The sequence below is a fragment of the Myotis yumanensis genome, unplaced genomic scaffold (genome assembly GCF_028538775.1).
Source record: "Myotis yumanensis isolate MYYU_CA2020_CCGP unplaced genomic scaffold, mMyoYum1.0.hap1 SCAF_7, whole genome shotgun sequence".
Lineage (NCBI taxonomy): Eukaryota > Metazoa > Chordata > Mammalia > Chiroptera > Vespertilionidae > Myotis > Myotis yumanensis.
Window position 1 is genome coordinate 2844450 of NW_027223758.1, and position 27454 is coordinate 2871903.

General features: G+C 48.1%; 1 protein-coding gene across 5 annotated transcripts in view; it reads left to right on the forward strand.

The window, feature by feature from the left end:
* DIDO1 (death inducer-obliterator 1) overlaps positions 1 to 27454 on the forward strand; it is a 50503-nt gene that overhangs the window by 6117 nt on the left and 16932 nt on the right. For 2 of the 5 annotated variants that reach the window (XM_070419627.1, XM_070419633.1), the window contains exons 1-7: positions 359 to 440; positions 10151 to 10325; positions 11499 to 11611; positions 12484 to 13306; positions 13926 to 14247; positions 16828 to 17046; positions 18647 to 18860. In XM_070419627.1, the coding sequence (XP_070275728.1) occupies positions 12486 to 13306; positions 13926 to 14247; positions 16828 to 17046; positions 18647 to 18860 (1576 nt within the window). In that variant the 5' untranslated portion in view covers positions 359 to 440; positions 10151 to 10325; positions 11499 to 11611; positions 12484 to 12485. Of the gene's footprint in view, positions 1 to 358; positions 441 to 9206; positions 9363 to 10150; positions 10326 to 11498; positions 11612 to 12483; positions 13307 to 13925; positions 14248 to 16827; positions 17047 to 18646; positions 18861 to 27454 lie in introns of those variants that run through there. The other 3 variants (XM_070419628.1, XM_070419629.1, XM_070419630.1) reach the window with 2 other exon arrangements.

The window sequence follows — 27454 nt, forward strand, 5'->3', positions numbered from 1 at the left end:
GAAAACGCAGGCTGGCGGGAAAGGGGCCCTGCGCCTTGCTCTTTTGCCCTCAGGAGCCCGCCAACAGGAACCCGGCCACTGTACGCTCCTAGGGGTGCGGGGGTCTACCGTGGGCTCTCAGCCTGGGATTCCCGCCCTCGCCACCCCCACCACCGTTTTCTCCCCAGCTTTGGCCCTTGGGCTCGGAGCGCAGAGCGCATGCGCGCGGTGTGAAGCCTGTACCTGGCCTCCTTCCGTTTGCCGCACGGGGGCGCCGCTCAGGGCGCGGGTATCCTCTCTAGCTCCAGGCGTCTCGGTGGCCGGCGTCTTCCCGGCGCTTGGAGTGGCGGGCGGGCCCTCTAGCCTCCGCATCTCGGTGGCCGGCGCTGACCCCGCCCGCCCGCTAGTTCCAGGGCTCTCGGAGGAAATGGCAGCGAGATCCTAGGAGCCTGGGAGCGGAGGTGAGTGGCGTTCGCGTAGCGGGCGAAGGAGCTGGCCGCCGCGGGGCCGTGCTCTGGGGAGGGCGGGAGGGTGGCGGCTCTAGAGCCCGGCCCTCCCAGAGCTGCGGCGTTCGCGCCGGGCCTGCTCCCGCCGGAGAGGGAAGATGGCGGCGGCGGGGGAGGGGCGGGGGCGGGGGCGGCCCGCGAGCTGAGGGAGCCGGTCCGGTCCCGGCGGGAGCGCACTGAAAGGGGCGGGAGCGAATGCGGTCCTGGGACCCAGGCACGTTCCCGGTGCGGCGAGCTGACACGCAGAGACGCCTGTTCCTGTGGTCGTGGAGCTGGTGGGGTTGAGTTGTTTGTTTACACCGGACGTCTCGGTGGCGAAGTTTCGCTCCAGAGCCTGTTCAGGGTACGTTCTGTTGGCTTCCGTGTAACCGGCTGGTTTTGACGAGCGCCGACTCTTGCGAGGGTGACGCCGCGACGGCGCGGTGTGTGGTACGGAGAGACCCGCTCGCTTTCTCAGCGCCCGCGCCCGGCGGGAAGCGCGGTGTTGGGTTTTCTGGTGTCGCGGTGTGCCGTCCGGACTTTCGCCTCTGGCGCTCACATCGTTAGCTTTCTCCTCGGTCCCCGCGCCCCCTGCCCCCGGCCAGGCCTAGAGACAGGAAGTCAACCAGCGTTCCTGCTTTGGGTCTGGCACCTCGTTGTGGGCGCTGGGAAGGGTGGCCTTAGGTGACAGCAGCGCGGTGACTTAAGCCGTAGTTATTGAAGGTACCCTCTTCCTTGCCCGGGCCGTCGGTAACCATGTCCTTGTCGTTGGCACGCTGATGGAATGAGATTTGAGCCTCGTGTGCTAAGGGGCATATGTAGGAGAAAGGGGGTTTTAAGATCTTCTCAGTGTATTCACATACCTTGTATCTAGGTTGGTACGGGGGAAGCTGAGCCTCCCATTAGGAGTGTAACGGCTTGCAGTGGGCACGAGTGCCAGCTCGTTGTTTTGAGAAGGGTGCTTTTGTGTGCAGCCTGACCTCCAGCAGCTGAAGTGCAGGATTGCACGGCTGGGCTCTGACAAATGGTGGTTCCCTGGTTTCCCGGAGCAACGTAGGCCCTGACTGAAACATGCTTCCAAGAAAGGTGCTTTCAGCTGCGCGTTTTAAGGAAATAAGATCTCTGATCTTTGGAACGATTCCTTGACTTATTCAGCAAATATTCATTGCATCCTGTGTGCCAGGCACCAGGACAGAAGCAGCGACCAAAAAGTTGACCCTCCCAATCCTGTAGACAACCTAGCGGGGACATGCGAGGTCATCCCAGCTCCTTCATTGGGCTCTGCGTTGTCAACCCTGCACCCTGGAGCCTAGAGCCCCATTGCACGTGTCTTTGTGACTGATCCACATTGTAAACACGGTATAGTCATCTCAGAAGACCCAGCGCTGGCCCGGTTATAAACGTTTCGCCTAATGCATTTCCTCAGCACCGTTTTCTGCTTACCTGTGTTCCCCATGAGTTTAGGAATAACGTATCTTTTGTTTACTTCCGATTTTCCAAGAGCCTTCCCTTATTTTACTATTTTATTAAATGTAAGCTATTTCAAGCAAAGTGAGTTCTGTTCTCATAAGAAAAAGGGGCACAAGTAAAAAGTTGTATAATTGGCTGCTCCTCTTTCTTCCTTACTATTTGCTGGTACCCATGGTTACCAATTTCTTTCCTGGCAAAGGGTGGCTGTGAGCATGTGTGCTGTGAGCATCACAATGGCTTGTTGCAGACGTGTCCCTGGGACTTAGAGATGGGCACGCTTGGTGCTGCACGTGGGCCTTGGTTCATGGGCCTGCTTTCACGTGGGGAGAGGGCTTTGGAGTGGGCACTTTGGCTCCCAGTGCAGCTTGTGGGTCCTGCTGTTGATACTGTAAGTACCAGGGGGTGCCTAATTTCCTAGGAGTTCCATCCCTGTAGCCCAGGGACTGGTTCTTTCTAGTACATGTTGGCAAGATGTTCCAGGACCTGATTTTTCTTCAAATGTCTGTCCCATGATACCAAGTGACTTCATTTGACTCTTAACAGAGCAAAGATTGTGTTTACAGGCCAGCTCTCTGTTGTCCTTGGGTCCCTGAAGTGTGTCACTGTGTTCCCTTAGAGGCCTGACTTCTCATACCACTGGTAGACTCAGCAAGGCCACTAAGAAAGCTTTTCCCTACAGTTTGACTTTTGTGTTTTCCTTACTTAAGTGGTGAGGTCACTTACAGTGTATGGAAATATACTATTACCCTTTTTATGGCCAGTGTTAAGTGACCTTGCTAATTCCATCACAGAGGTCTGTGATTGACAACTAATGGAAAGGCATCAGTCGGGAGGGAAGGGGCCAGAAACCGTTGAATCGAGTTCACTTGGTCCAGTGCCCTCCTGATTTGCAGAGTAGTGGCTCTTGCTTAGGCCTCGTTTTATTTTTTGAGTAAGGTAAATTGTTACACCAAGTTGAATAGGTAATTGTATGTATTGTAATAAGAATGCCTGTAACCATGACTATAAAGCATACTTCAGCAGGTGGTGGTTACCTTGTGTGTAATTTATGAGGCAGATATTTCTCTCTTTGGGTATCAAACTTCGAAGCTGTGGTTTTGTTTTTTATATGCTGATACAGACACTTGGGTGGTACTTAGTACACCTTTATAAGACTGTAAACGGGAGCTTTTTTCCAATATAAAGATAGCTTTACTATGGTTTGGGTTATAAAGATAAATACACATATAGAAAATTAAAGCAATATTTTAAAAAAAGAAGAAAGCAAAAACCCCACTGAGCTAAGCCATTTGGGCCTGACATTGTCATTTTAATAGGTGACTTCCATCATTCATTGCATGTTTGCCTGCTGTGAGCCCTGACCAGTCTTGACTTGGTAGAATTTCAGATAACTTCTTAGGAAACTGTGAGGTCACAATTGTCCCCCATTTCCCAGGCAGGAAAGTGCAGCCCAGAGAGAGGTAACTTGCTGTTAAGTTTGCAGCCAGGGACATCCTGATGTACAAGCCATTGAGCCCCAGCCCCCAGTCTGCTCATCAAGGACTTAGCCCACTTGTCAATGGAGGGGTGTCATGTTGCGGTCAGTAGGGGAGGGCACTGCTGGCTGCCTTTGTCAGGACCAAGAATGGTGAGTGGTCCCCCTGAGGTGCCACCCCACACCCCATAGAGAGACAGGGCTAGGTAGATGCTAGCCTTGGACTCTCAGGGTTTGTTGATTGTAATCTGAAATTTTCCCTCTAGTTGTAAGACAGCCCTCCTGGGCATGCCTCTCTGCCCGTGCAGCATTGAGATAAGCTTGAAGATTCAGCTCTGTGTGGGTCCATGAAAATTGACACAAAATCCTGTTATTTATTCTTTAACACCTTTATTTAAGCTTAGAACTTTCCCACTACCCCAGTGGTCGGCAAACCGCGGATCGAGAGCCACATGCGGCTCTTTGGCCTCTTGAGTGTGGCTCTTCCACAAAATAACACGTGCGGGCGCGCACGTACAGTGCGATTGGAAAGAAGAAGTGGGGGGGGTGTAGGTCGGTCGGGCGAGGGGAGACGCAGTGCAGGCGGGCCTCAGGATACACAGCTCGGGGGAGGTACATTGTTTTGAGGTATGTTCGCTGAGGTCGACCCCTTCCAACTCTTCCATCCACACTCGTCTTTCTGAAAAGTATACAAGACGAGTGTGGATGGGAGAGTTGGAAGGGGTCGACCTCAGCGAACGTACCTCAATCAGATTGAGGGCGTTTTTTAGCAAAGGCCAGCTTAGGAGCACCCTAATGAAGTTAATAACAATGTACCTACCTATATAGTTTAAGTTTAAAAAATTTGGCTCTCAAAAGAAATTTCAATTGTTGTACTGTTGATATTTGGCTCTGTTGACTAATGAGTTTGCCGACCACTGCACTACCCCAAAACCAAAACCAGACACTGGCCTCTGCTAATCTTGGGAAAGGAAAGGAAGATTCCAGCTGAAATACACAGTAATTCTTAACTTGTCTCCAACTCTCTAAGCATCATTTCTGCCCTAAGACCTGTATGGGATGCAGCTCTGCTCAGGAGACACAGGCCTGAGTATAGGCTTTTGTTTCTCCAGCCACATTCTCTGAACTTGGGGGCAGTCAGTGTGAGCACTGCAGTCTCCTAACTGGAATCAGCCCCTTCTCGGCAGTCATGTGAAGCTGGTTTAGGGAAGGCGGGAGTCTCCAGAAAAGTCCACTGCTGAAGCAGTGCTGTCCCTGCCTTGCAGTCCTCCTGGCTGGAAGGTCACTGGGTTGCTTGTGGTCCAAAAGGCAGCAGCCCCTAGGGTTCCCCCGAGAGTCAGTCTGTGCTCTGTCAGCCATTCCCAGAGGGTTTGAATTCAGGACCTGACACACCTAAAATTATTGGGACCCCGGAGAGCTTTTGTTTAAGTTGTGTCTGTTGATATTTACTGTATTTGGCATTTCCAATAGAGACATTTACTTATTGTAAAACAATAAACCCTTGCATATTAACATGAATAACATTTTACTGAAACTATTTTCCAAGACAAAACCAACTTAAAGAGAAAGGTGGCATTGTTTTACCTTTTGCAAATCTCTTTTATGTCTGGCTTAACTGGCAGCAGTTTGACTTTCACATTTGCTTCTAGAATACTGAGAGTGACCCATGAAAACGGAAACAATGTCTTAATGTTGTGTAAATAGTTTGACCTTGGAGACCTCGAAAAGCTTACAGACCACACTGAGAACCTTTGCTCTAGAACAGGGGTGGGCAAACTTTTTGACTGGAGGGCCACAATGGGTTCTTACACTGGACCGGAGGCCGGAACAAAAGCATGGATGGAGTGTTTGTGTGAACTAATATAAATTCAAAGTAAACATCATTACATAAAAGGGTACGGTCTTTTTTTTTTTTTCTTTTTTTTTTTTTTAGTTTTATTCATTTCAAACGGGCGGGATCCGGCCCGTGGGCGTAGTTTGCCCACAGCTGCTCTAGAATCTAGAGTGCTTACTTTTGAGAAGTTCACGTTTTAAGAAATAGTTGACTCCCAACTTTAACATGGGAGGGGGGATGAATTACTTTTAGGAAGACAGGCAATGTCTTTGCATTTTACTTGCAACCACATTACTTGCTTTTTGGAAAAAGGCTGGTTTGTGGTCATGGGTGAAAGTGTTTCGGGGGCACACCTCCCCTCCGCCTCCCAGTGGACTGCCTGAAGTGAGGCCAGGGTGCCTGCTGGGGGGGGGGGGGGGGGGGCGGAGGAAGACTGCTTTTAGCTGTAGGGCACTCTGCCTTGTAGGTGAGATGCCTGAATGGGAGAGGCCCTTGGTTTTGTATGTTAAATGGCACTTGGCATTTGTTGTAGGACATCCTTTAATTATACACAGCCTCTGTAACACCACCACTTGCTGCAGTGAAAATGGGTTGAGAGTGGCCTGTATGGGGGGCTGTGGATGACCCCAGGAGACCCCAGCAGGGCACTGGGATCTTGTAGCAGTACCCCCAAGAGGTGCCAGAAGGAAGTCCAGCACAGATGTAATTGGGACCCAGACAGAAAGTGTGGATATAAAAGCAGTAGAGTGGCCAATTGTGGGGGGTCCTGGATTCTTTGTGTGTGTGCATTTATTTATATTCATTTTTTTTCAGAAAGGGAGGGCGGGAGAGAGAGAGAATTATTGATTGGCTGCCTCTGCACACCCTACACTGGGGATTGAGCCCACAGCCCCGGGCACGTGCCCTGACTAGGTATAAAACCATGACCTCCTGGTTCATAGGTCGATGCTCAATCACTGAGTCACGCTAGCTGGGCAGGTCCTGGATTCTTAATTAATACCTACAGGACTTGGGATATTCAGGGAAAGGAGTCCTTGAAGTGCCCAGCAGGGATAACTGGCAATTGATTGATTGATTGTTAGTTAATCCTCACCCAAGGATATGCTTTTCCATTGCATTTCCGGGGGGCGGGGGGGGGGGGGGGGGCATCGATTTGAGAAAGACATATCCACTGGTCGCCTCCTGCGCGTGCCCCAAGGGTATGCTCATGTTCTGTGGATGAACAGCGAGTGTTTGTGACTGCGGACCTATGGAGTAGATGAGGGCGGCTACCATCAATGCTTGAAAAATGGCACACACTCGGGACATCCTGTGTGGTTGGAATTTCTGGGTATATTCTCATTAGTGACCACCCCATTAATAGAAACTGAATTGTGTGACTCAGAATTAAAAAGTCTGAGTCACCAGAGTCCATAATGGCGAGGTTATGTTGTAGCTTTGGATGTAGTTTCTGACTGGCAGATCAGAATTGTTTCAGAATTTAAATGGTTAGCTGTGAATGTTGTTCTGGGGATGTGAGGTGTGGGCAAACATGGTTTAGCCACCAGGTGGGACAGGTCAGCACTGGGTGGTCTCTTTGATAAGAAGTGGTTGTCATGCTGAGAGTAGGATCCACATCGTGGTTGGGTAGCATATTGTAAAGTGACTTAGGGACATGAGTCTCTTCACTGTATAGCACTGCACCACTCGAAACAGGCCTCCAGCGTGCTCTGTGGTCGTGGGGTCGGCCTTCAGCTCCACCATGGTCACAGTCGCACCACTGACATTTGTATTTGTTTTGTAAGTAACACATAACATCTTAGAAAGGTATTTATGCTTTTTGTTTTTTAAACTTTTTGGGGGGTATTTTTATTGATTTCAGAGAGGAAGGGAGAAGGGAGGGAGAGAGAGAGAAACATCAATGATGAAAAGAGAATCATTGGTTCATAGGTCAACAGTCAGCCCCTAAGCCACACCAACCTGGCTTTTTGCCTTTGATTTTAAGAAATTCACTTCTGACAGCCTGACAGAGGTAGAGAATGGAGGGCAGAGTGAGGGTTGTTTTAGAACAGGTTTGGTGGAAGGCAGTGTTGGGTCCCTTCTGATAATGAAGCCCACGTCTGTGTTAGTGCTGTGCATGGGTGCGGTGTGTTCTTACACTGATAGAAATACCTTGTCACAGGGGTCTGTCCTCAGTGTGTCCCTCAGTGTCTCCAAACCCTTCTGGGGATTAAGAGGTAAAAACTCTCCACTGTGACAGTTGACATTGTTTGCCTTCTTTGCTGAGTGAACTGGTCATGGTGCCGAAGCAAATTCAATTGCTGACATCAAACCCTATAGTGTGCTCTCCACCTCTGCACCAGCCACTTAAAATGTGCCAGCCTGCCCAGCCAGCATGGCTTGGTGGTTATGCGCTGACCTATGAACCAGGAGGTCATGGTTCAATTCCCGGTCAGGACACATGCCCTGGCTGCGGGCTCAATCCCCAGTGGGGGGGGATGTGCAGGAGGCAGCCGATCAATGATTCTCATCATTGATATTTCTATCTCTCCCCTTCTCACTTCCTCTCTGAAATCAATAAAAAAATTTTTTTAATGTGCCAGTCTCCCTTACTGTCTTTGGTGAAGCAATAAAGACTATTTTATTAAATCTCAGCCGATAGTGTACATCTTCCTACCACTCCCTGTGATGGAGTGGCGAGGATGCAGTAGCACCTCTCCTCCACCCCAGATGGGAAGGGAGACTGTCTCCAGGAGGTGCCCCTGGGGCTGTTGGGACCTGAGCCATTTGTACTTGAAAGGACTACTGACAGGCTGCAAGTTTTCAGACTGGCATTTGGTGGGCATTTTCTTGAAGATGAAGGATGTGAGTCTTAAGGAAAGAACTGACATATTTGTTCCTAACGATAAAATTCCAGGTTTCAAATGAGGGTTAGAATCTTGAAAAGCTCCTATCTGCCATTGTGAGCTTGATGGCTTCCCAGTGATTAAAGCTGTTTGAGGAGACAGGTGCCAATATTACTAGCACATGTGTGTCCTCTGATGGACCATGCTGCGTTTGGACTTGCGTGAGTTGGTGATCCAGATGACCATATGGTTTCTGTTTCTGTGTTGCAACTAATGTTTATGATACTACTACTTGTCAAGGCTTGGTATGGGGTAGCAAAGAACACCCACAATTACCTGGAAAGTTTCTTGTTTTAATTTTGGAAATAACAATGTATTTCACATAAACAAAAGCTCTTTGGGGTTTTCAGTTTTTAAGAGTGTGGAGAGGCCTTGGGACCAAAAAGTTGGAGAGTTGCCTTTCAAGGACCTTGATAGCAGCAGATCTTGTTCCTGGATTCCATTTAGCCATTGGGGTTGCCCTGTAGGTACACAGGCTCGTGGTTGGTAGCAGCTGAGGTTTTTAAACCTAAGGTGTCAAAGAATTATTCCTACCTCAGCTTAGCAGGGAAGGGAGCAGTCTTCAGCTAAGAACAAAAATTGTGCTTATGATGGGTTCCCTGCCCCCCTCACTTTTTCAGGAATGCCCACATTTTTTCCTTTGGGAAAGTTGTATTACTCTGATGTGAATGAAAGTTTATGACCTGTTCTCTTTGCGTGGTGTAAAGGGTTACACACTTAATTGTGTTAGGAACTTAGCACTTGACTATAGATGTAAATATGAAATATAAAAAAGTCCAGATAAATGAACCAAATTGTCTAAAATGTCGTGTGTTCTGAATAGAGTTTATCTCATTCCACTCCATAGAAATATTTGATTTTTTTCTTTTCTGATGAATTTTTCAACACTTAAGTCAAATTCAGATATATGTTGGTCTTTCAGAGTAACATGAATTAAAAAATTTTTCATTCCTGAGAACATCTTAAATTTTGTTCTTGGGGTTTTGAAATATAAAAGTAAGGTTTATTTCCAGTTTCTTCTGAGAAGTAGTTTCTGAACCATTGTAGACTCATTTTGAGACCGATTTACCACCACATTTAAGAGATTTGGTGGCTGTGGTGACCTATTTTGCTAATGGGGTGAAATGGTCACTGTTGCTTTAAAAGGAGGGGCATCAGAATGTTTGTCTTTATTCTGAGTCACTAAGGAGACCACAGTTACAGGAGGCAGTTGGAGTGAGGCTAGGAGGAAAGAGGTGAGGTGGGTCCCCTTGGTTGGGGTGAGACTGTGAAATGTGTCAAAAGTAATACTTAGGGTCCCTCAGGGAACTGAGGCACTTTTAGTGGGGCTGAGACCAAGTGAGGCCGTTCGTTTGTTCATTCAAAAGAGGGTGTAGGAAGAGAGATGTTTTTAATATAATACATGAATTGTACTACTCTGATGCTCGATTATAAAGTCTTTCTCAGGTTTTTTAACTCAAATGATGGTGTAGATGTAGAATTAAGGATTTTTTAAAATATATTTTATTGATTTTTTTACAGAGAGGAAAGGAGAGGGATAGAGAGTTAGAAACATCAATAAGAGAGAAAAACATCGGATCAGCTGCCTCCTGCACACCCCTACTGGGGATGTGCCCGCAACCAAAGTACATGCCCTTGACTGGAATCGAACCTGGGACCCTTAGGCTAGAATTAAGGATTTTTAAATAATTACTTAATTTTGTTGTTCAGCCTTTTCATATTTTGTTTCTCTCTCTGTTGGGTTTTATTGAGAAATAGGATTGATTGGGTAATAGCTGACACCTGATTACTGGTTGTGGCACCCACTACCCCACCCCACCAGGGCCTGTTTTCTCTTATAGCCAGCTCTACCCTCCACCCCTGTCCTGGTCCCCATGTGGTCACAGTATTTTCTCTAGAAGTCCTTGAAGGAAGGGAACTGTGTGTTGTTGTTTGGGGGGGGGGGGGGGGGTGTTTTTTAAAAAAAATTTTTAATGTAGTTTAATTTATAGTTAAGACTTATAAACCATCTTCTTTCTTTTAGGAGCTCACTCGTGTGAATGGTCTCACGATAATCTGTGTAGTCGTCAGTGAGCAGTGACTGGCGGCAGCAGTGTTTGAGGCCTGGCTGTTTGCTTAGACCAAGTGCTTGCAACGGTCAGGCTGGGTTTTTTGAATTCAGGACTTCTGGAGGTGTCCCAGCGTTCAGTGTCTGGCGGGTAACGTATCATTAGTGTTAAATGTCAACAGCAAAACCTTAAAAGTTTGAAGTTGTGTTTTCTATTTCTAAAGTGGCATTATATGTAAAGAAGGTGATGCAATGTAACATTCATATATGTTTGAAACATTCTAAACTTTAGCTGAAAAGTTTTAGGTGAATATGGAATGATATTTAGAATTGTTCTTTTCACCTTTTCTAAACTTTTGTGTGCATTCAACTGAAAAAGATAACTTACAGGTGTTTTGGTGCCCACATTCAGCTTATAAAAATGTAAAAGACTATTCACACACACACACACACACACACACACACAAAACAATTAGCTCAAACTGGAAAAAATAACAATTTTATTCAGAGCAATTATTTTCCCATTGGTTATTTTATTAGTGCATAGAACTTGACGTCATGCGTTCTCTCTGTGGTGAAATGTACCTGCAGAGGAGATTTCCTCCTGCCGGAAACCATCCCTGCCGTGGGGATCCGGCTCCTTCCCCAGCCCTGCGGTAGCTTCATAGGCTCAGTCCCAGACCCTCTGAAATGGAGGGACTGTGGCTCCCCGCACTGCTTGTGGGCAAAGGCTGGTTCAGGCCCCTCACACTTTGCCTTGGGTAGGAATTGAGAATGGTGTATGAAATAAGGGCTTGATCCTCTTTTAAGGTGGCCCTCAGGTTTGCTACGAGTAGATTTGCAAGAGGAGAACACTTACCCTAAGGAGTCAGATTTCTAGGCCAGATGGGCAAACAGTTGTAACTAGTGTGGTTAGTAACAGCTCTCACACGCACACGGAAGGGTCACGGCCCTGTTCTTGGGAGCGTGAGTGCTGCTTCTCACATTGGAGCTCACAGCATTATGAGGTCAGCATTGCCTCCTGGATGCAGGCAGTTCATGTGACTTGCTCAAGGTCACCAGCCAGAGCACTCTGTGTTGGAAGCTCCATAAGGACCTCACTTTAGTTCGGCTGTGACTAAAGAAGTGGTGTGGTCCTCCATGGCACACATGCTAATGACACAGCCACTCCTGCAAGCTTCTGAGTGGTTGGGAGCATGAGGTCAGGTTCTAGGGTGAAGGGTGTGCGGAGCTGGATGGGAAACGGGGGTGACAGCATTTAGTGGGAATAGAAAGGAGTCAGGTTGCATATGGTTTTGAGTTTTGTGTATTTTATGTTTTGAAGGTCTTCATTCTATACCAGTCCTTCCCCTAGGATGGAACATGGTGTAAAGTCTGAGTCATCACTAGCATTTACATGTGATTGAAGCCTGGACAGTTCGGAAAATAATTCTTAAGGTACATACTGTGTTCTTTGGGGTTTTATTATTTTCAAATAGGAGTAACGTTTTCACAAGCATGACCCTTCAGTAATCGTATTAAAAGGAAAGGGAAAGGAAGAATAGGGAAAAGAAACACACGTTCAAAGTAGCCAAGGTTCAGTATTTCTTATGTGTCCTAGTCATCTGTTGTTACGTAACAACTACCCCTAGAACTCGTACTTTTGTAGCTACTAAGTCAGAGCTCAGCTGGGCTGTGGTGCAGGTCCAGCACACACCCTCTCCATGGGGTCTCTCCAGCCAGGTGGTTGGACTTCTTAGGTGAGTGCTCAGGTCTCCAAAGCCCAGGACAGGAGCAGCCAGTATTCTCACCTACTGGGCCCGGGACTGGCACAGCGTCCCGTCCACTGTGCCCTGCAGGCAGAGTCCACCTGACTCAGGGAGGGAAATGGCAGCCACCTCTCATCGCAGCAAACACTGTTCTGGTCATGTCCTTGCTGCCTGGGACTGTGGCTCGGTTGACATTTCCCCGCTACCTGTTTTATAAGACCTGGTCCTCACCGGTTAAATGGCACAGTTACAGATTTGCTAGTTGTTTTTCTTTGTAATATTAGATGTATAACAACTAGGATTTTCTTCAAAAATCGCCTCTAATTATGACATGGCCTCACACTTGAAGAAACACTGGTCACAATGTCGTTTTTTTACTTGTTTTAACGTCCACCTTCACTGTCCATGGGTAGAAAGCTGTTCCTTCCTCTGTGGTCCTGTGGGTGTCTCCCTCCTTTGGGGTGAAGGCCATGCTTCTCTAGCCCAGGGCCTCCCTGCTCACGTGCCAAGGAATGTGGCCTCATTAATGTTGGTTGTGGTTTGGTTGCATTTCCCCATTAGGTATGGATGAGAAAGGTGACCTGAGCCATGAGGAAGCCCCCAAGGTCATCAAACCCACCAGTAAAGAGTTTAGGAAAACGTGGGGGTTTCGAAGGACCACCATTGCTAAACGGGAGGGCGCTGGGGACACGGAGTTAGACTCTGTGGACCAGCAGCCCCAGCAGCAGCAGAGCCTTTCCTTGCGACGCAGTGGGCGGCAGCCAAAGCGGACTGAGAGGGTGGAGGAGTTTCTCACAACAGTCCGGCGCAGAGGGAGGAAGACAGTGCCTATCTCCCCTGAGGACCCCAGTGAGTCAACCTCTTGCCCAGTCACAGATGTCGAAACCGCTTCTGAGGGGAGCGTCGAGAGCTCCTCTGACAGTAAAAGTGGGCCCAAGGTTGGCCCCACAGGCAGTAAGGGACGACCAGCCTCATCTGCAAAGACCAAAGGAGATGATGGTGAGGATGACACCTCCGATAGTGATAGCGATGGGTTGACCTTGAAAGAACTTCAGAATCGCCTACGAAGAAAGCGTGAACAGGAGCCAGCTGATAGGGCCCTGAGAGGAGTCCAGAGTCGCCTGAGAAAGAAGCGTCGGGAAGAGGGCCCAGCAGAAGCTGTGGACGTGGAGGTGGCCGATGCCATGCAGAGCTCCCCACCCGGCCAGCAAGAGCCGGCAGATGAACAGGCAGCTAGCAGTGACAGAGAGGGGAAGTCAGAAGGGCGGACGACCCCGGGAGTCAAAGAGGAGGATCCTGGAAGCTCAGTCAAGCACAAGCCCGAGTGTGAGGTGTACGACCCCAATGCTCTGTATTGTATATGTCGTCAGCCTCACAACAACAGGTAGGTCATGGGCAAGGAGGTTGCTGGCTGCCCCAGGTTTTAGGGAAATCCATGTGAGAAAAGCAGCGGGATTTAGGGTTATAGAGCCGGGCTGAATGAGCAACTTGTGCATTGAAAAAGATGAACAAGTCATTGTCAGAAAGGGACTCTGGAGCCATACATTGCATGCACTGTGGTCGCCGTAGGCCACTTGGGGCTCTTCACTGCCTTGGTCACACTAGCCACGTGCAGCCAGCGGCCAGAGTGCAAGGCGGCAAAGACTAAATTACCCACCACCCACTGTCATCCCAGAGATCTCTCTGGGCTGGCACTGCTCTGGTGGTGGTAGGGAGCTGTGGCCTGGTTCTTTGGGTGGGAGAAAGGCATTGTTGCTCTTTTGTGGAGACAGTACTGAGCTGGGGTGGGGGGATATTAAGAACGCTTTAGTTAACTTAAAATGCTCTACTCAAAACAAGATTGAGTGAACTTGCTTGAATGATGAGAGGGTATATTGTGTGTTTTTTATCCTGTCTCTACTTTTCTGTACGTTTGCATTTTTTTTAACAATGTTGAAACCAGTTTGTCTAATATTGAGTGTGTATCTCTTTGTTTTCCATTCCTGGTTATTTTCCAATTTCAGGTTTATGATTTGCTGTGACCGATGTGAAGAATGGTTTCATGGCGATTGTGTGGGCATTTCTGAGGCTCGTGGAAGGCTCCTGGAGAGGAACGGGGAAGATTACATCTGCCCCAACTGCACCATTCTGCAGGTGCAGGACGAGCCTAACTCTGAAACCACCGACCAGCAGGAAGCGAGGCTGCGACCTGCAGATGCTGACAGCACTGACTGTACAAGTATCGGGACCATAGAGCAGAAATCCAGTGAAGACCAAGGAATAAAGGGGAGAATTGAGAAGGCTGCAAATCCAAGTGGCAAGAAAAAACTCAAGATATTCCAGCCTGTAAGTATTGCCTCCTGACTCCTGCTGACAAACATCAAGACTGAGGAGTTTGGTTCTTTTGGAATAATTTACGCTTCCCCAGAAGCAGTGTCATGTCTGATGAGGGTGGGCTGGTAGGAAAGCAGTTGTGTTTTGTGCTTTGTGAGCCTCCCCATTCCTGCTCCTGTGGGACTCCATGTCCAGCTCATAGACTATTACTGTTGACTCAACATTTTTCTTAACACATTGTTTGCGGGTAGTTTTTATCACGCGCTAACAGGTGGCGCGGGCCATTTTTGCTAATTTTTTGCGCAAATGGCAACGTTCAGTAAAATTACGATAACTTTAGTTTACGTATTTATACGTTACCCGAATTCTACCGCTAGTCTATAAAAAACGTATTAATACGTGTCCCGCGCTCTGCTACACTGGTAGAACGTATAAATACGTAAAACGTATAAATAGTTTCCCGAATACAATGTGTTTTAACTGAACTGATGGACTGGCTTGTTAAAAATGAGTCTTTCCCTAAGTGTTCTCTATGGAGTCTCATGTAACAAATCACAGTCGTCTTGGAGTTACTGAAGTGAGTGTGCCCTTGTCTCAACTGGCACCATCTTGATAGAACTTGGGGTCTTCCCCCCCCCCCAAAAAAAGCACTTGTGAGCATTTAATGAACTTCCTTCTGTGTGGCTTCAAGCTAGCAGGACACAGCCTCTGCTAACACCCTTCGTTTTCTCCTCAGCTCTCCTGAAGCACTTGGCCTCCACCGTGACAGTTTTCTGTGGGAGCCTTTCCTTCCCCAGACTATAGTAGTCTGATCGCACCACGTCAGTGATAGGAGCAGCTCCTGTCTTGTTTTTGGCAGCATTTGTGTGTCTGCTCACTAATCAAGGTGCAGTTTACCAAGGTTGACAGTTGGGCAGAAGCTTGGGTTCTCTTTATGTGCTGATGCCTTGCACCTATTAGGTGATACTTGCCGAAGTTGATCCTGTGATGATGCAAGCCACCTGCATTACCTCGGCCTCCCAGGTGCTTCCTGTGCTCACTGATGTGGCTGTGGCTCTCTTGGCCCCAAAGTTTTCAGGTCTTGCTCAGTCTGGATGGCATGCTGGTGGCTGATATGCAAGAGAGCAAGAACTAGTGATCTTGAACCTGCCTTACTGGAGATGCTGAGGGGTGATGGTGGCAGCTTTCACGTGGCTACTAGGGTTTTAAATGACCTCAGCCAGGGACAGTCCCCAGCCCAGTGTCTGTGGTTCTTGTCCACAGCTCTGTTTACTCCGTCCTTCTTTCCAGCTGGTCTTTAGGGCTGTGATTTTTTTGTTTTGTTTTCCATGGATTGTCATATTCCGCTGTGGAGAGCCGTCTTGGGCTCTCGTGATTGCCCTGTTCAGGACATGTTTTCACTCCCAGTCTTCCTGCGTCTCAGCCACCCTTCACCAGCCGCCCCTGGTGTGGTCAGCTGGGCTCGTGGGAGGGCGCCACTGCTGGTTGTGCCCCGCCTGTCCTTCTGCAGGTGTCCGGTGGCCAGAAGGCTGCCTTCACACCCTGCACTGTGTTAGTGGGGACTGGAGCCTTCAGTATAGCTATTGTGAGGTACTGCAGGTACTCAATGGAAATATGATACCGTTAACAACTTTAGTCATTGGGAAGCGTTAACAGAAATGTAAATTAGTGGGGAAAGCCATCCTAATTTTATGTCTTTATTGTCAGTGTGTTTGAAACTATGTACGTTTAATTTTTATCTTGAGTGAAACTTGGATTCAGTGGAAGAAAAACTATTATCTTAAGTACTTAATGTGAGACATAGATTTTGCTCAAGAACATTGAGGGATGTGTTTGTATGTTTGGTCTCAGCTTGTGATAACGTCAGGTTTCTAGCACCACAACTACAGACTTAGCAGGAAAACACATATTTCTTAGCTCAGTTTCCATGGGTCACAAATGGCTAAGCCAGGCCCTCTGCCCAGGGTTGTCCTAGGCTGCATCCCAGGGGCCAGTGGAGGCCAGGGTCTCAGACCTGGCAGGTGAAGATCCACATCCAGAAGCTTCCATGTCTGTAAAGGTGTCCTGTGTGGTTTGTAGCATGTTATACTGAAAAGGTATTTGTTGTTTATCTGGGCTCTCTCCTGCACCCTCACCCTCAGAGCCAGCCACTGATGGCCCTCACAACAGGGCCGCTTTCTTCAGAATGAGCAGCAATGTCTCCTCTCCTTTAACAGGTCCAGTTTATCTGTTAAGCGTTTTCACCTGATTGAATCAGACCCTTTCAATTAATGCAAAAGCATCTTAGTTACCTCTAGAACAAACAGACAAACAAAAACCCCGTATGTGGGAACCTAACTGTGGGTGAGAAAGCACATCTGCAAGGGGCAGAGTTGTGTTCTCCACGAGTGGCATGAAGGCAGAAGGTGCATGTCTTAGACAGGGAAGTCGATTCCTGTGCTTTGAATAAGTGAAACATAAGTTTTATTCACGTTAAACATACTGTTAGTGTCTCTTGATTAAAAACAGTCCCCTCAGTACTAGAAATAGTGGTTTTACTTTACCTTAACTGCTGGAATTGGTAAGTCTGAAGTCATGTGTTCTGTTCTGCAGGTCACAGAGTCTCCTGCTGCCGCAAAGTGTATTGGGCCTGGGTGCTCTAGCGTGGCGCAGCCCGACTCTGTCTACTGCAGCAGTGACTGCATTCTGAAACATGCTGCTGCCACCATGAAGTTCCTGAGTGCAGGGAAGGAGCCAAAACAAAAACCCAAAGAAAAGACCAAGACCAAGACGAAGCCAGAAACGCTCGTTCTTCCCAGATGTAGTGTTGAGGTAAGCTGACCAAGACCACCACCCCCATTGCAAGAGTCAAAGCATAAGTGTACTTATGTTCCAGACTCGCTGGCTTGTTTGTAGAATGTAGGGGACAGCGGCATAGATGTAAGTCAGGTGCCGTCCCCTCTCCTTTTGTCCTCCACCTTTTCCACCAGTCCTGTTGTCAGAATTACCAGTGAGTATATATCCTCACATTTTCTTTTCTCTGCCCTCTAGCTGAGGGATTGACTAATACAGGCACCGTAAAGCAAACCCAGGCAGCTGGCTGCTGTTCCTAAGCCAGCCATCTCCCAAGAACTGTTGGTGACCGTTCAAGCCCATGTGGGAAGCAACGTCACAGGCAGCCAGCAGGGCTGGGGAGTGGGCTCTGAGGCAAGACTGTCTCACTGTGAGACCTGGCTCTCAGGTGGTCTGGCTTTGAGACACACGTGACTTGTGAAGAGTCAGGGTGTTTTAAGAATCACTTGACTCCCACTTGTATGCCTTCCTGGAGTTAGCTTAGGTTGGCATGGCCGTTGGATGGCCCCATTGCACTTGTATTGAGCAAGCCTAATGGAGTGTTTTCTTGACATAGTTGAATGCTTATTTAGCGTTTAGATGGCCTAACTTTTATTTATTTACTTTTGTTAATTCCTTACCTGAGGGTATTTTTTCCATTGCTTTTAAAGAGAGTGGAAGGGAGAGAGGGAGGGAGGGAAAAACATCGATGTGATGTGAGAGAGACACGACTGGTTGCGTCCCGCACGCGCCCCAACTGGAGAAGGGGAGCAAACCCAAAACCCAGGTACATGTCCTTGACCGGGAATCAAACCCGAGACCCTTTAGTTCACAAGTGGATGCTCTAACCACTGAGAAACACCTGCCAAGACTAGATGGCCTGATTTTTATTTGTTTTTGTTTTTTATTTCAGAGAGGAAGGGAGAGGGAGAGAAGGATAGAAACAGATGATGAGAGAGAATCATCAACAACTGCCCCCTGCACACCCCACACTGAGGACTGAGCCCACAACCCGGGCATGTGCCCTGACCGGGAATCGAACCATGACCTCCTGGTTCATAGGTGGACACTCAGCCACTGAGCCATGCCAGCTGGGCTAGATGGCCTAATTTTTAAGGCTGGTAATTTTGAATCAACTGCTGTGTCTAGTAAGAGTGACGGTGCAGGATGCCTGATGGAGAGCATGGGAGTGTGGGTCCTGGCCTTGTTGCCCAGCGTTGCCCTCTCCCACAGTGTTGTGGGCAGGCACACTCTCAGAGAGGCCCTTCCCACTTGGGTCTTGCCTCTTTTCACCACCTGCTCAAGGGACTTGTTCTATGTTACCCTGGCTGCCTCACACCTCAGCTGGATGACAGTTATTCTGTGTTGGGCCTCATGTCACTCAGAAGTTGAAGCCCTTCCCAGCCATTGTGGTGGAATGCTGAGGGCTCAGCTGGTGGTGAGTCCTGCTGAGGCCTGGTGCTGAGCAGGCGTGGTGCCCGGGCTCAGGGTGTGGTGGGAGTGTGAGTGACCTTAAGCATGTTCTCACCTTCATTGAGAAGGGAAGTGAATGAAGGTTGACTTGATCTCCTTAATGATTGGGGTTTTACTGATTATCCAGGCAGGCATTAAAGTCTCTTCTGTGCCCAAGAGACCCGCTCCAGACAAGAAAGAGAATGCCGTGAAGAAGGCAGTGGTGGCCCCTGCTCGGACTGAGGTCCTTGTGAAGGAAACGACTTGCGAGAGCAGCACGCCATCCTGGGCGAGCGACCACAATTACAATGCAGTAAAGCCAGAACAGACTGCTGCCCTGTGGCCGTCACTGTTGTATAAATGTATGTATCATCTAGGGGTGGCTTCTGGACCCTTCCCTGTCTTTCTGGATGTCTGTCCACTCAGGACTGTCCAGAACTAGGAGGTGTAACCAAGCTCAAAGCTGCACCTCCAGGGATGGAAGCAAATACCAGGGAGCCCCAGGGGCTCACGCTTAGCCTGTTTCCCACAAAGCCCTGCAAACCTCAGTGTTGACTGTGGCACCTGGCAATTGAGGTCTAATCTGTTTTCATTATCAGACACTGGTAAGTATTTAGTATTGTTGCCAACAAAGGCCAGTGAGCAGGTACTCTTGCCCGGCACTCCAAGTTCATCACCATCCACACTACAGGTGCATCATTATCACCGCTCTGTTAGCTGCACAGGTTTCCACACTGCCCTTTAGCACGTGTGGCCATCACTTCTTTTGTGTGTGGGGAGCTCTTTCTGCAAATTGATGATGCAGTGATAGTCAGCTAAAGTACAATTTCTGAGCTGAGAAATTTTTCTTGTTCAGTACACATTACATATCCCCATAAACACACTCCTGATCTCACACACTGAGCGCCGTGTGTCTCAGGTAAGTGGGCGAGGTGTCTCCTAAAGCAGACTCCACCAGGGGCCTCCAGACTTCTCTGGACGCCGGACTGTAGGTCGTGCCTCCCCACCCCCAAAAAATGAGGAGTTGAGGTCTTGCCAGTCAGTCTGTGAGATCCCAAATTGCGCTTATGCAGCAGGACTTTTGGTTTCTTGTTTTTCATCCTAACTCTCCAAAATTAAATTGGTCTGCAGGGCACATCTTACTCTGTTACTAAGATTATTTTTATTCAGTTTTTGTGCTATTTTTTATACTGTTTTATGCCTTTTTTTAAAGCACTGAAAGGTTTAAAAGCCCTGAATTCCAAGATTATAGAGCTCTTCTGCCTTCTCCTTTTAGTCACCTTTTAACAGTCACTGAGGGAGGATACCTGTAGGTAGGCGCTGGACTAGTATAATTAGAAAATGTGTAACTAAATGCTCACTTTGAGAACATAAATGGCCTAATACCTAAGTAAATTGCAAAGTAATACTAGATTTTTTTATTATTTTAGGAATACGTTGTTAAGTACAGTTAAACTATAGCACGCCTGTGAAGTAGCACTTTTATAGAGGCTGTGAGCATACCTAAAAACATACATGACTTACGTGTGAACGGATGATAACCATGACTTTGGAGTCCTGTGTACTGTGCTCTAAGTGGGTTACAGGTTACAGGATGCAGCAGAATCAGGAAACCCGGGCACATCTACCAAGGTCCTGGCGACTGATTTCCATCTGTTGACTAGAGCTGGAAAGCTGCTCTGAGGCACCCTGTGCGGAGTTATGAGGACAGGATGGCTCTTCTCCCTGGACTCTAATCCCACTGTGACCTTGAGAGAAGAAAGGAATTGGGGGTGGGGAGATACACCATGGGCCCATTTCTCTGCTCACAGATTGGGTCTTCTTTTCTTCTCCACCTCCTCTCTCCATATCAGCTCCTCCCTGAAGCTTCATGGGCTTCAAGTTGACAGAAAGTTGAAACAAACTAATGACTAACCCTTCCTAGCACACTGACGCCAATTAAAACTGATGGATATCCAGAATTGATTGAGTGCAGGGGGGACATTTTTGAGTTGCTTTTGATCATTTTTTTTGTTATCCCAGAAATGTCATCTTCCCAAAAAATGATTGGGAAGGGTCATTGGAAAAATACTGACTTCAGCCCGGGTGAGTAGCAGTTGTGTCTACCTCTGACCCAGATCATCCTTTCACAGTTGCTGTAGCACACACAGAACCCTGCGGCCCCATGAGGACCCCCTACCTGCCGCCCTGGCCGGCTTCAGAACGGGCTTTTCTGGGTTGGGATGGTGAGATTCAGGGTGCACCTGATGCTGGGACACTGGCCTGGGCATGTGGAGCCTCCTTCAGCCCAGAGAGCCAGGGTGCTGCTCCTGGAGGTGCTCTGTGCTGCCTGGATGTGGATGCAGAAACAACTGTCAGGGTACATGGTGTGGGACCCTCCGGTAAACCACGTCGAAGTTTGCTCTTCCTCCTCACGAAAGTATCAGTAGGTCCTGCGTGCTCTCAGGGTAATGCTATTAACATACACTCATTCCTGATTGATTTCTTTAAATTGTTTTTGAGGTTTTCTGTACTTGTGGAAACAATTGTTTTTTAATTTCTCCCCCAAATCAATCATGTTTGTTCTTTTACAGTTTTATTTTTTTTCTCTTTATTTCCACTATCTGTTTGCTTTCCTTATTGTTAAAGCATGGAGAGAGCTTAACCTTTTTTTTTCTTTCTTTCTTTTTTTTTTTCTAAAATGCCCCAGGTTTATTAGAAAGAATATGGAAGTGGAATTCTGGTATTTGTATTCTAGTATTTTGGGCTCCTTAAATGTCTCAATAGGTGACTTAAAACATGGGATCTAAACAAATTTTGACTGAAATACGAGATTTCTACAGTTTATCTAGCTTTGAGAATTAAAATGGAAAACCGTAAGGGAACCAGGACACCCAAATCCGGATGGTTTGTTAAGCATGGTTCCCAGATACAGCATTTCCCCCCAGTCCAGTCCATGTGTGGCCATGCAGATCGTCCACGAGCTGTGAGAAGTGGATGGAGAACACGGACTCTCACGAGGGTGACTAATGGCATGGGCTCCAGGAGCATATTTCACAAATCATCAGAGGAAACAAGTTTCCTATAATAAAATATGTAGGGGATTCTAGAACCCAAGCATATTTTGTAGACATTTAAGCGGGGACAGAGGGGGTCTTTTGCTTTATCAGCTGCGTGAGCCATTTTTACCTGTCTCTTCCAGGATTGTCAGTAGCAATAAAATGTGGCTGGGACAAACCAGACTTCGTCCATATGAACCAATTCCCCTCCTACCTCTCCCCCACCCCCCCAGAGGAAAAACCAAAGCTTGTACTGATGGATTTAGCTTGACAACTGTTTTTAATGCTCTCCATACAGCTGCAATTTTCTTGGTTGTCAGTGACATTCTTTTGGTATTTTACAGTGTTGTACTTTTATAACATTAAAATACCCAACTGCTCAGGTAATTATATCGGGGAAAGGTTTCATGTACATAAACATTTGAGATGAAACCCCTCAGCAGCACGCTGTGCTGGAGCCCCAGGGGAGGCGGGGTGCTAAAAGTTCCACCTCAGGGTGGGTCCTGCTCCCTCCACCTGCTCTTCAGTGACCTATGACCTTTTGGAGCTTTGGGCCCATCTGATACTGCTTGCCACTCTGGTGGCATCATCAGTGTTAGAGCCCAAGTGCCCCTTTGAAGATGCTGCTGCAGGTCTTCCAGTGTGCTACACAAGTCGTGGGTATATTTGTATAAAATCATAAAATACTATTCTTGATGTTTGTGCATGGCACAAAACTGTGCACATAGTTATGTTCTTAGCTTCTGAGAATTAAAGAAGTAAACTTAGAAGATGGATAAGAAGTTTTGCCACTTTCATTTGTTTAAATGAAAGCATCTGTCATTGCACGGGTGGACCTGGAGGAGCTCGGCAGGAAGAGCGCCAAGGTAACTGCTGCCTAGCCGCTGCATCTGCACGGCCACCCGCCGGCCCTGGGTGTCCACTCGTGACCCTTTGTGACCTGGAGCTCACAGGGAGGATCTAAGACCCCTGCCTGCATCATATTGGTTGAAGTAGTAAACAATTTGGGCACAGATGATGTTGGTTAAACTGTAGCCTTATTAACGTGAGGAGACTGCCTGGTGACAGTGCTGAGATGGCAGGAAAGCAGCAGCTGCGCTCCCCAGGCCACCGCCCCACCAGGCTGTCTGCCCCGTCCTCTTGATTACATGCCTGGCTCCCCATGAGGCCTTGATCACATTATTCTAGTGTTCGTGGTGAAGAATAATTGGGTCAGTTGTTTCATATGCTGTCAGTCCAACATGAATTTGCAAAACCCTGTATGTGAGACTTAAAATGAAGAAGGGCATTAATCTCCAGATACATACTTAGTTTTTGCAAGTTTCTTTGAAGAGTTCTAGGCACCTCTCCATTTAAGTGTAAATCACCCAAATATGATATCAGACAAGTCAACTGGAAAAGATTTGTGGCCCAAACCACAGCCGTTCAGACCTCTTTAGGGACATCCCAATGATAGAGCGTCTCCAGTCTGAGCAGCAGCTGGGAGGTGGCTTACACTCAAGTGTTCTCTAGGAATTTGTGTTTTCTAACAAAAGCAAATCAGAACTTACTGAAAAACTCAGAATATTTAAGCAGATGCATAAAAGCAAAATGATTTCTTGCTGTTACTTGTTATTTGGGAAGAATTTTAACAGGAAACCCAGGTTGCAGTGAGAAAGTACCTGGGTCCCGCTGAGCTGAAACTAGAACTGAAGTCACCACGAACAATTCACGTCCATGCTTTCTCCACTGTGTCGTCAGAGCCCCTCTCTGGCTCTGTTACAGAGACAGCTCTATCAGTGGTAGCTGCCTCAGTCTGACTGCAAGCGGATATGGGACCCAATGGGTGGTGGTGGTAGTGTGGAGCAGGGTGCTGAGTCAGTGGGCAGCTCCAGGGTGGGGACCCCTGCCAGGGCCTCTGTTTGCTTCCCTGCACCTGCCATAAGGTTTGCTCGCTGTCACACCACATGCTCACTTCATTTCTTTGGCTCTTAACAGCCAGTCACTAAGAAGCAGGCCCACCCGGGGCAGCAGTGTGACACTTTCGGGATTTTGGGGTTCGGGTGGTTATATTGGCATATTGAGAAAGATGCAGTATATATAGCATTATGCAATTGCTCTGAGGGCTTTTGCTCTGAGGACTTTTCACCAGGCCCTGTGCCTGTGCTGGTTGGGTGCACCCCCATATTTACTTGCAGTCCTGCTATAACTTCATTTGGGTGTCTGCAGTGTCCATGTGGCAGACAGCAACAGTGCTGGTGGAGACCCGTGTCCTCCAGTCTTCACTGAGGCCCGCTAGTGCCACCCAGAGGCCAGTGATGCCCCACAGCCTACCTTTGCAGTGTGACAAGGCCCCTCCATGCTTACTGAGCCAATTAGAGAGTTGCTGATTACCGGTCCCTGAGAACACCAGCCTGCTTAGTTCTACACTAGGCCTCTCCCCAACCTTCCGTTCCCATTACCAATGTGGCCAGCAGGTAGAAACAGTGGTCTGGCCCACAGGGCAGCTCTGTCTCCTACAGCTGCTAAGGAGTCTGGTTCCCCAAGTCAGCCTGGCCTGGAGCTCGGGAACAAGCAGGCCCCAGAGTGGGAGCTAAAGGCGCCTTCACTGCCAGGACAGCCCAGACTGGCACACTCCCAGGGCCCCCTCTGCCCACACTGCGGTCACTGCTGATAATGCCAGCCGTGCCGCTGCAGACCAGCAGGGAGTTCAGCCGGGGGGGGGGGGGGGGGGTCTGTTGTCCCCTGAAGCCACCCCAGCATGGGGTGCGCTGCTGCTGTTCTAGAATGGGCTCTTCCTCATTGGCTATCAGATTATTCCCTGCCCTTCCATAAGGTAGACACAACATAGAAGTGAATGTACGTGAAGGTTTTGCAAATTTGATTTTAGCTCTACTCAAAAAGAGTTTCTGTCACTGTGAGAATGTTCTGGCACTGCACTGGAGCCACTGTCATTCCAGAATGTCCCAAGTCCAGCTTTCAGTGGGGCCACATGTGCCAACATGTGTAGCAGTTGCTACATGGAAGTTTTTACATGTTTTTAATATGTCCCTTCAAATTAGAAGAGGTTGGTGGCCAACTTGTTGGAGTCCACTGGTTTCAGACATTTTACCAGTAATTGTACCTGTTTATGCCCTTAGGAGGTCAGATAAAGGATAGTGAAGGTTGACTTTCAAGAGGCTAAAGCAACTAATTTTATGAACTAGCATGATGGTTAAGGAAAGTCATCTCTACTTTTTAAGTAGATTGCGTGTGTTCACTGTTACCGCTCTTAGTCACAGGTCATTTTAATTGTGTATGGGAGATGTTTTAAAAGTAATCTCTCAGTGGGTTTTCCCTAAATGAGAAAAACAGGCCAGTTAGACCAGAAGTATTGATCTTAGGTTCTGATCTGGAGACAGACCCAGAGCTTTTGAAGTTAATACAAATGTGTCACGTGAAACAATGTCCAACAACAAGGTTTGTTCCAGGCCCCAGCATGCAGGTGTCCTGTGTCACAGTCGGGCATCCTCTTCAGGTGTTGGGATGTACCTGGGCCAGGCTTTTAGAGTTCATGAAACATGTGCTTCTAGAATACTCCGCCAGATGTGTGTTTATAAAAGGCAGTGACTGAACTGGTTTCAGGTCCCATTTTTCATCGTCGGCAGTTCACTCCTCCCTGACTGCCGATAGCTGACTTCCCTGCCTGGTGCTCAGTGACCTCCCTCTGAGGCAGTGCCTTAGACACTCAGGCAGCACCGGCTCCCCAGGCCCAGCCTGTCCCCCTGCCACTTCCCCATTACTGAACCTGAGCTTGAGTGATCCTGCAGGGAAGGCGCTGCAGACCTCAGCCACCTCCAAGCTGGTAAAAATGAATTCCCAAGGGGCCTCCTCGGGTACGTGGACTCGGTCTGATGAAGTGATGTGTAGAAATGCTGCTTTTATCTTCGTCCTTGTCCCGTTTCTCACTTTGTCAGACTTGGGAGTGTGCTTTATTTAGAAACCCAGTTCCCAAAGAACTGCAGCCTTAGAGGTGAGCCTTGGTGGTGGTAGGCCTGGTAATGACAAGCAGGGCAAGTGGAGAAGCGGCTGGCGGAGACCTGGAGCCCCAGCAAGCTTGGGGGTCTGGTGCACAGACCACCTTAGGCTGGGGTAGGCAGGGGATGTGAGGGCTTTGAGAGGAAAATGTGGGATTTAAAGTTAATTGATGATAGAAACAAGGACTTCCAACACTGTCCTAGCTCTTGGGTCCTGGTGGTGCTGCTGCACAAACTAAAGTTGGGTGGGTGCACTCACACGACCAAGTGGGAGGAACGTGAGGTCCCTGCGTGCCTTTAGGAAAGCCCATTGCTGAACTGGCCTCACCTGCTGCGGCAGGCGGGCAGTGCTCGGGGTGGTGGCTCTGGCCCTCTGCCAAGGCAGCCACAGCTGGTGGTGGTGTCTGCCTGGGCCCTGGAGCATCAACACCTGGGAGGGTGGCATCTGGAGAAAGGGTCTCACCAGCTTCCAGACTTCCTCCCTGATTTACTGGGAGTTAGGAGGAGCTGTGGTGGCTGGCTGGTGGCTGATTTTTAAGCCCTGGGTAAAATTGACAGTTCACTGGAGCATCATCTATTGAAGCCCTGCCCTCATTTGCACATATGGGAGTCTTAGAGGCACACTGCTGCACAAGTAGTTTGAGAAAAACCCCGCCTACAGGAGGCGCCTTTTACATTGGCCCCTTGGGGCCTGGTCAGTGTCCTGGCTCGCTCACTGGGCACACCCGTTCCCGCCACTCTGCGTGTGTGTGTGTGTGGAGCAAGGGCCGTCTGTGAACCTGCCAGCCTGGCTTTGGTCAGCTGCACACCCTGGGACTGAGGGCGCGGCATCTGTCTGAGAATTGTCTTCCTCGTGTCCCTAAGACCTTAGGTATGAAGGCCTGGCAGGATTATTGTCATCCAGGCTTTAGCATGCTCTCTCTCTAAAATAAAAAGTACTGGTGTCAAAATTTTTGTTCCAAGTTGAAGGGTTTTGATAATGTTTTGAGCTTTTGACTACAATTCTTGTTTGGGTTAAACGCTAATTTACGGTCTTAACCAGTAGTCAAATACAACTGGTAGTTTTAAATGAGAATGTGTATATCAGAGCATAATCTGTTCTTGTCACCTTAGTATTAGAGTGATAAGTCTTCCCATGTTACAGATTTCTGTCAACTTTCCTGTGTTTTATAAATGGCATCGTATTGACTTTTGTCCAAAAGAATGATGAACACTTGTGGGTGACCTCCCCCCAAAGGACTCTTACTACTCCTTCCACAGCCTCAAGGGCTCGGAGGCAGTCTGTGACCAATCCTGAAGAGATGTTTTAAAGTCATGTTTACAAAGAAATTGCACTCGAGTTCTTAGTGAAAGTGCTCTTCTGAATCTACTGCTTTAAAATATATTTTTATTGATTTCACAGTAAATCATTGTTCTTTAAATACAGTTTTATTGATTTCAGAGAGGGAGAAAGAGAGGAACATCAATGATGAGAGAGTATCATTGATTGGCTGCCTCCTGCACATCCCCTACTGAGGATCAAGCCCACAACCCAGGCATGTGCCCTTGACTGGAATCGAACCCAGAATCCTTCAGTCCTCAGGCGGACGCTCTATCCACTGAGCCAAACTGGCTAGGGCCAGTAAAGCATTTCTTTCTGAAATAAAGTATGGTCACGATCATAAGTATTGCCAGAGGCCTTAATTACACTCCTTTTCTGAATTTGATAATTACTTTTAAAACCATTTTCCCTAAATCAGTGTCTCATACAATAAAGTCTGGTGACCGTCCCCCCCCTCCACTGCCTGCCCCTTAGTTTTCATACTTAGTATGATTTTAAGGTAAACAATTGGGGAGGGAGGCATGTTTTCTTTGTATTGGTTTCATGTGTGTATTGCTTAGTGGTTAGAGCTTTGGCCCTTGCCGGTTTGGCTCAGTGGATAG